At 35.0% G+C, this 8,940-nt stretch overlaps 1 protein-coding gene across 1 annotated transcript; it reads right to left on the reverse strand.

Moving 5' to 3' along the window:
• Window positions 1–4,189: 4,189 nt before the first annotated feature.
• LOC104824815 lies at window positions 4,190–5,338 on the reverse strand. Its single transcript, XM_010556987.1, has one exon. The coding sequence runs from the start codon at window positions 5,135–5,137 to the stop codon at window positions 4,373–4,375; it is 765 nt and encodes a 254-aa protein (XP_010555289.1). The 5' UTR covers window positions 5,138–5,338; the 3' UTR covers window positions 4,190–4,372.
• Window positions 5,339–8,940: the final 3,602 nt, after the last annotated feature.

Genomic DNA, 8,940 nt, shown 5'->3' on the forward strand with positions numbered 1-8,940 from the left:
TAGGGTTAGAGCGTGTTTAAGCACGGCTAGGTAGAAATATACCTAGGGTTAAGTCCTCTAGGGTTTCGGTCTCATCCCTCGTGTCATGTTACATCACTCCTAGGGTCGGTTAAGTCTCTTCCGGGTAGGGTCGGTTTTAGACTCTTGTTATATCGTCTTAGGATGATGGAGTTAGATTGTCTAGCTCGGTATACCCCGAAAGGGGTATGGTGGAAGGACTAGGGGTCTCGGACAAAACCCGAGAAATCGGGTTGCAGGAGTAGGCCAAGGACCAGGTGGAGTGAGTTGTTCCGTGAGTAGGTAGGGATTCTACATGGAGGATTTGTAGATCCCGGATGACGAGGTAGGGAGAGTCCGAGGTAGAAGGACGTTTTGACCTCGGAGGAGTAAGAGCACGTGCACTCACGTGTCTCTTATTCTCGGTGGAGCATCGTAGATGACTAGGAGCGTCTTCACGGGACAAAACCGTAAGACAATTCTAGTTGGCAGGTTAGGGTCCGAGGGTAGAAGTCGTATACCTATAGGTAGTATGGACTTCACGGGGATCCGGGCTAGGTATCTAGCGGGTTCGGTAGTATGACTCAGGTTAGTCTCGGGAGAAGTCAGGATAGACTTAGGAGACGGGTAGACGTCGGGTGTAATCCTCGGGTTAGCTAGCGGGTATAGTCTTGGACTTTACTAGGAGGATTGGTTAGACGGTCTAGGGAGTCATATAACCGAGGGTAGCGTTCGCCGGTCGGGCGACGCGGGATAGGACTACGGTTCGAGTCTTATCGGGGTGAACGTTCTAACACGTTTACCGAGTGTTTCAGGTTTGGATGAGCTGATCGGTGGCGGGATAAGGCGACGAGGCCACGAGGAGTCATCGACGGGAGCTTCATCAAGTTCAAAGGCAGCGACATGCGACTAACTCCGACATCAGGTAAGTGAGGTAAGTCAGGTAAGTTGTATTTTAAATTCCGACGAAAGTCGAGGGATCGACGAAAGTCGATCGGTGCTGGAAACGGCGAACCCCACTAGATTCATTTTTTTTTCGGTTTCCCTTTCTCCACCAAGGTGGAGACTGTTGGGCCTTAAGGGCCCATTTGGTGAAAAAAGAGAAACCCTCTCTTTGCGTGAGAGGCTTTTCCGAAGCTGTGCGTTTCGAGTGTTTTAGGGATAATACCCTAATTGACTACTAATTATCGGGTTGCAATGGCACGGTGCTCGAGAGGGGAGAAGGTTCGAGAGAGGAAGCGATCGAGAGACAATCCGAAGGGTTGCGGTTCTTCCGGCGAAGCGGAGGAGCGGCGGCGGTCGGCAACACGAGACGGTAAGGTCAAAGACCCTAGGTGAGTTCTGTAACTCGGTGTGTGTTGTGTCTCCTTTCCCGGTGAGCCTCCAATCATTGATGTGGAGCGCCACCGTCTGTTCTTCTCGACTGTTTCTTTCCGCCTCTAGTGGATTCGCCGGCACCGTCCGGCCGAGATGTAGGCCCGAGGAAACTCGGTAACCGAACTCGTTAAAACCGACTGTCTTCTTCTTCTTGCACGTACGAGCGTCGGAGAGAACCGTGAGAAATCCGATATCCACTTCACATAATCCCCTAATAGATTACGGGTCCTTTATTCGAAATACAAAAATATACCACAATTTCATGTGATAGTAAAAATTCAGTAGGAAAAAAATAATGTTTTTAATATATAAAGGTGTAGAAATATAAAATTATGGAAATTAAATAAAAAAGAAGACAAATAAAAAGGAACAAAATTACTTTTATTGTTATATTTCTTATTTTTCTGGTTGTAATGAAAATGAAGTACATATTTATAGAAAAATTAAGAAACGAAATAAAAAGGAAATATAGATACAATGAAAACAAATCAGATACATAATATTTGACATAATGATATTGTATCCATTATTATTCTCCATCATATCTCAAATCTTATTTTACTCTTATCACATATTCATTTTTTCATTTTAACATTTCCCCTCAAGATTGACTTTGAAATAATGAAAAAAGTCAATCTTGAATTGATAATGTTATAAATCGCCCAGACATTTTCATTGTTTGTGGCAAAATTCATAAACACCAAATTTTGTTCTTTTAGATAGCATTGATCATTTTCAAATCACTTCGACTTTAAAGTTCTATCTTTAACTCTTTTTGTCATAGCATCTTGTTTGATTTTAGAGTTTTTAGTTTTGACTTTTGTTTGTCATATCACATCGTTTGAATTTGGATTTTTACTCTCCTTTGAACGATTTGGATATATGAACATCCAAAACGAAAAAAAAATTTAGAAAAACAAACATATAGTCCATATTGCAACGTTGTTCTGATACCATGTAAAAATATAAAATTGCGGAAATTAAATAAAAAAAAGATAAATAAAAATGAACGAAATTATTTTTATTGCTACATCTCTTCTTCTTCTAGTTATATTACAATGAAAATGAAATACATATTTATAAAAAAATTTAGAAACGGAGTAAAAATGAAAGATATATACAATGGAAACAAATCAGATACACAGTATTTGACATAATGATATTGTATCCATTATTATTGTCCATCATATCTCAAATCTTATTTTACTCTAATCACATATTCATTTTCTCATTTTAACAAAAAAGAGATAATTCATTTGGTCCATCATAGATTTCCTGCCTCGTTTAATTTGTATATAAATGTTTTAACATTAAATAGAACTTCAAGTTGGTCACGGAGCATGTTATATAAATGCTTTAACATTAAATATAACTTCAAATTGGCCACTTGACCATATTATATATTACCTGCACACTGTTCAAATATACATTTCGATTAGTTTTTTTATTTATTTTCGATTAGTTGGCCATGCAGCAATTACAAAAGCATGGATGAACGTGATCACAGCTATGCTTATAATTAATGATTAAATATTGTGCTTAATTTTGATTATTTTCTTGTATATATACACTCAATCTGGTCCGCTCATGGATTCACCAATCAAAGAAAAAAAAACAAATGGCCAAGTCGTTTGGAACTCCCATCGCTCTTCTCTGCCTCTTCTTCTTCCTCCTCTCTTACACAGGTAAGTGTTCCGTACATACATATATACACTAGCGGACCCATAATATTTTATGATCGGGGGCAACGATGATTTTATAATGGTAAATTTATTTTTTTTACAGGCCATATAATAATTTTGTCTAAAATTATATAAAATTAGTAAAGAAATTATTTTGTTTTAAATAGAACAATGGGGGCATGTGAACCCATCGGTAAAGAGTTGGTCCGCCCCTGTATATACATATTATTCACGTGAAAATTAGTTTTGTTTTTTTCTGTAATAGTAGAATAGTGCATGCATGGTTTTTAAATTTACCATTCTATATAAAAATACATAATAAAGGAAGATATGTTTATATATATAATATATATGTATGGTGTGATGCAGAAATGAGGGTGGCCGAGGCGGGGCCGTGTGTAATATACGAAACTCTGCAAATCACGTGCTTGGACGAGGATTGCAATCAAGATTGCGTCACAAATCACGGCGCTGATTACGGCACGTGCGTGGAAGACCAGCATTATTTCAGACAATACGATTGTCTCTGTCTGAACAATAACTGCTAGAACGCGTAACAAAACACATGCACGTACCGTACGTGTATATATATACGACGGCGTTTTATATATGTCATTTCGCGTGTGATGGTTCCCACTCTTCCTTCTCTGTTTTCCTTTCTCCGGTTTGCGTCTTCTTGGCGTGTAATAAAATATTTGAATTAGAAATAAATAAGGGAGAAAAATGTGTGCGATGAACATAATAAGTTTTAACTCGCAAAAGAGATAACTTTATCGAATTAAATATAACGTATTAGTGTATATATATATGTTCAATAATTAAACAAATATATATATATATATGTTCAACTATATATATGATCAGTATATATATATATCTTCATAGATAATTTATTAATTCATGGAAGAGGAAAGAAGTGAATGCTTGACTGCAGAGAGTTGATGGTCAACGAAAAGTACTTAGCCAAAATCCAACTTCTTGTGAACGGATTGATCATTGTCAAAAAGGTATAACACTATCTCAATGATATTTTGTGTAATATTTAACGCATGTGTAACGTTTTGTGCAAATGATCTTTGTACAGAGGATAAATATCACGAAAAATACTCAAATATCACGAAAAATATTATATATTTAAATATCACAAAAAATAGTTGATAGTTTCTAGAATCACCAAAATTATACAAAAGGAACAGAGTCAAAAGTTGTGCTAACTACTTTGAAGCATTATTTCACATGTATACACACACATATATGCGCATACTAATTTATGAAATATATAAAAAAAACATTTAATACATCTTTTTTTTTTTTGCCTACGTAATACAAAACTCTTCATCCGTTTGATGATTCCTTCTCTGCCTGGCGATGAAAGACTCGATCTTGAATTGGAGTTCATCGTCACTCATCTCTTCGCTCATATCTCTTGTTCTCTCCTCCGAATCCACACTGTCGAGAAACCACTCAGTCTCCGACCTCTTCAATTTTCGACGAGAAATCTTTCCATGCTCCAAATTCTCCGACCGGTTTCTCGCGTAACTCTTCCTCCGTCTTGTCCGGTTTTCACCACTGTTCTTTCTGGGTCTGTTCTCGACTGTGTTCTCAGTTACTCCTCCATCGTTATCTCTCATGGCTTGTCTCTGCTTTTCGACAGCCACGCTCTGTCCTGTGGTGATTTCAGTCGTGCCCTTTACTCTGTTTCTCGTCTGGTCGCACGAGGAGTTCCCCTCTTCCCTCCTGCTCTCTCGAACAAACTCCTCGTAAAAATCGTTTCTCGTTCTTGATTCTTGATATGGGAACCGACCGGATTTGGCTAAAAGTGCGATGACTATAGCGTTTCCGGTGATGAACGCTAAATGACGATTGGAGAGTACAGAGGACAAACCCTTGAAATGTTCTCCATGATTCTCGACCGTGACAACGATCTGGTTGAAGAGTTTTGCCACTGTAACGATGACAACGGTTATCTCGATTGTCCGAAAAAACAAACTCGAGAGAATCTGAGCCGTTGATTTCCTCGTCACCACCACCTTTGTCTTCCTCGTTTTAACCTTCTGGGGCTTAGACGTATCCATTTGCATGGCGGAAACAAAAAAAAAGTACAAAACGGAGGAGGAAGAGAGTTTTTTTTTCTCAACTTACGAGATTGTTTCACTCTAAAAACGCTACTTAGAAAGAATATCGGGTTTTTTTTTTAATTGAATGAAATTTTCATACGAGAAAACAGAGGAAATGAAGAAAGGGGGAAGGCCTTACAAGAAAGAAACTTCTCCTCTCTTTGTTCTTCTCTTTGGTGACTTGAGGGTTTTTACGTAGTGATGAGTGAGTATTTATACAAGGGGTTGTTGAGTGCGCTTGCTTTTTTTTTCCCTTTCCGTGGCCACATAGGAAATAAAAAAATATTTTAATTTATATATATATATATTTTTTTTTTGGGGGGGGGGGTCAAGGTTTTTGACATAAATAAACATTTGTGTATTGAGATTTTCACTCCACGGTATAATATCTTGAGACAACCGTAAGAGATTATACAACGTTGAAGTTCTGAGTTTTTATTAGATGGTTAGAGCTAGTCCAAATATTACAAAACTGTGTAATTAATGTATATTACATTTTAGAGAATATCCCAAAATAATACTTGAACTTCTCAATTTTGACAAAATAAAACCTGAATTTTGTTTTTTATCGGATAAAATCTGAACTTCATTTTTCAGTAAAAAATAAATCTAAACTTTATAATCTTTGTCATTTTTAACCCTATTGCTGACGTGGCGTTCCGACATTCTACGTGGCAAGTCAACATTTTGACCGTATTTGACACATCATCGTCCACGTGTCACGATATCGGAACGCCACGTCAGCAACATGGTTAAAAATGATAAAGATCATAAAGTTCAGGTTTATTTTTTACTGAAAAATGAAGTTCAGGTTTTATTTGATTAAAAAACAAAGTTCAAGTTTTATTTTATCAAAATTGAAAAATTCAGATATTATTTTGGGATTTTCCCTAAGTGATATTTTGGTTCGGAAAAAAAATCTGAGCATGTTTGATGAAATGAATACTCTATAGCTACAATGATGATAGCAACTAATACATACTACAATTTTTGTTTTACTTTTAAAAAAGGAAAGAAATAAGTAGATTATTTATGAGAAAACATCAGATGTAATTCTTATTATATTAAGCAGCTTTGTCATGGTGGAAGTAAAAATAAGATTTCCTAAATTAATTAAATAATTTAAAGTGAAAATATATAATGAGCAATAAAACAAATAAAAGACGAGTAATATAGTAAAATATTATAAATAATGAAAAAGTATGAACCTGCTAAAGTTTTTGTTAGTTAAAGAGTCTTGTCACGTGTCGTGATCTAAATGTTATTGTTCTATTTTTGTTGTATGATTAAAAGGTTTTTAGCAAAATCGCATGCACGTAATTGAAATTTGAAAGGACCACGATGATTAAATCGGTAACGACTCTCCGACACCATATTATCTTACTTAACACCATATTTCTAACAAAATTACCTCATTCGGTCCAAGAATAGTTGTTAGACCAAAATACAAAACATTTTTTTAACGTTATCCATATTATCCAATCACGAATAAGGTAATTTGTACGTGAAAAAAGATTATTATAATGTGGCGATCGACTAGTGTGAGATAGGTAGAAAATTTATTTGGTATGTATGCATGCATGCATGTATGTATGTATGTATGTATGTATGTATGTATGTATGTATGTATGTATGTATGTATGTATGTATGTATGTATGTATGTATGTATGTATGTATGTATGTATGTATGTATGTATGTATGTATGTATGTATGTATGTATGTATGTATGTATGTATGTATGTATGTATGTATGTATGTATGTATGTATGTATGTATGTATGTATGTATGTATGTAACGATTACTTCTCCACTAAGAGATGGCCAATTGGTTTATGCTTCCACAACTCCTCTTTGGTTTGCTTTATGTCTTGTCTCTTTCTTAACAAAGTAGAGGTGGGCCGATTTCAAATTAAAATTGTGTTATTGGATGCACTTTGGACACAAGTTTCGCTTCGTTTTTAAAAGATGGGAAAATGCGAAAAATAAAAAAGATTCACAGTTGCTTATAATATCAATTGTCTAGGGTTAGTATTTTGTCCATCATCCGAGAGGTTGCGGGTTCGATTACTTGTTTACTCGCCTGTCGTCCGTTAATTATGATTGATTTACCTCACATGTGTGTCGCGGACTGGTGCACTTGGGCGAGATTTTTACTCAACCAATGCGTTCGAAGGGCATAGTTGAGATTCTGACTATAACAAAAAAAACGTGTTTCAATGTATTTGGTAACTTATATCAAGCCATTATTTTCGTAATCTCACAAAAAGATACAACATTTTCCTATGTATGCTTTTATTTGAATTGGTCTTTTAATCACTAATTACGTTTGTTCTTATATATCTATCGGCTAATATTCGATATCACGGTTATCTAGTTTGCGATCACTGAATATAACTGGGTCTATTTTAAATCTTATATTGGGTTATACAAAAATTGTTTGATGAAAAATAATAGTTTTTTTGTTGAAATTATAAATCATTGGACTTTCTTTGAGTGGAATTGAGGAGCTGCTTTTTTCTTTGATGTGAACCTAAAATCTCTGGGCTCCATTTACTCCATTATTTTGTTTGCTCCATCTGTAATTAGAAAATTCCAGTGTGCCTATAAATAAATTATTGTATATATATATATATATATATATGTGTGTGTGTGGTGTGTGTATAGATTAGGGAACTTTATCACACGCATATATATATGTGTGTGTGTGTGTGCGTGTGCGTGTGTGTATATAAATATATATGGTGTATTTGTTTGCATGTGTTCAGGCAGGTGAAGATCTTAATATCTTATGAGGCTATAATAGTAACTAACAAAATCTTGTATTAATTATGTTAAATGTAATCCTGTCTCTGGGTGGCAAATCTATAAAGAACGAAATCTTAATTAATTAGTACAACACCAAATCTTAATTAGTTCACATTTGGGGGGTGAAGATCTTAATAGTGCCCTTTTTTTTTTAATTTCGTTTAATGTTTTCCTTCAGGTTTGCAAGTGCAACGCTGATTCAATTTCACGTACTAAAATTGTCGGATTTTTCCCTATGAATTTTTTACTCACCTACTATATATATGTGTTTGTATATATTATATTATGAAAAAGGTCCGTTTTCTTTATATATATATATATTGCGAGTGGCATGAGGACATGGATTGCATAGATGGTGCGAAATGCGAATGTACTTAAGAAGTGCATCAGATAGATTTTCTGTTCGTCGTGGAAAAGTTTCAGGCTCAGAAGATAAAGGAGAAATACTTTCAGATTCATCGTCCTCTCGTGTTCTCATTAATTGGCATAATTAACATATTTATATATGTTACTTCTCAATATATATGCATATATTTATATAATATAATAATAAAGCATATATATATATATATAATGAGAGAAGTATATAATATATAATATGTGAGGTAACATAAATATGTTAATATGCCAATACTATTGGATTTGATGTAACATGTGCATATGGGTGACATATATTGGCTTAGAGAAGTGTGATTTTCGTCTTGGCGTATCAGATATAAATATGAATGTGCAATTTGAAACTTACATGTGAATTGTTGTGAAATATAATATATTGGGAAAATGTGGTATTTTCTCTCGTAAAGTGGCAGAGAATGCCCGAAGATGGACCAAATGGGCTTCGTACCAAACATTTATATTTTAAACCATATCATATGAGCTAGGCCCATTCCAATAGCATAAAAATGGTATTCCAGTTTTAATTATGTTAAATAAAATATTGTTTTTCCTTTAAATAAAAAG

The sequence above is a fragment of the Tarenaya hassleriana genome, unplaced genomic scaffold (genome assembly GCF_000463585.1).
Source record: "Tarenaya hassleriana unplaced genomic scaffold, ASM46358v1 Cleome41, whole genome shotgun sequence".
Classification (NCBI taxonomy): domain Eukaryota; kingdom Viridiplantae; phylum Streptophyta; class Magnoliopsida; order Brassicales; family Cleomaceae; genus Tarenaya; species Tarenaya hassleriana.

What these genes read in the sequence shown, in the direction of transcription:
- LOC104824815 (XM_010556987.1), bottom strand. Translation starts at nt 5,137, where the DNA reads ATGCAAATGGATACGTCTAAGCCCCAGAAGGTTAAAACGAGGAAGACA.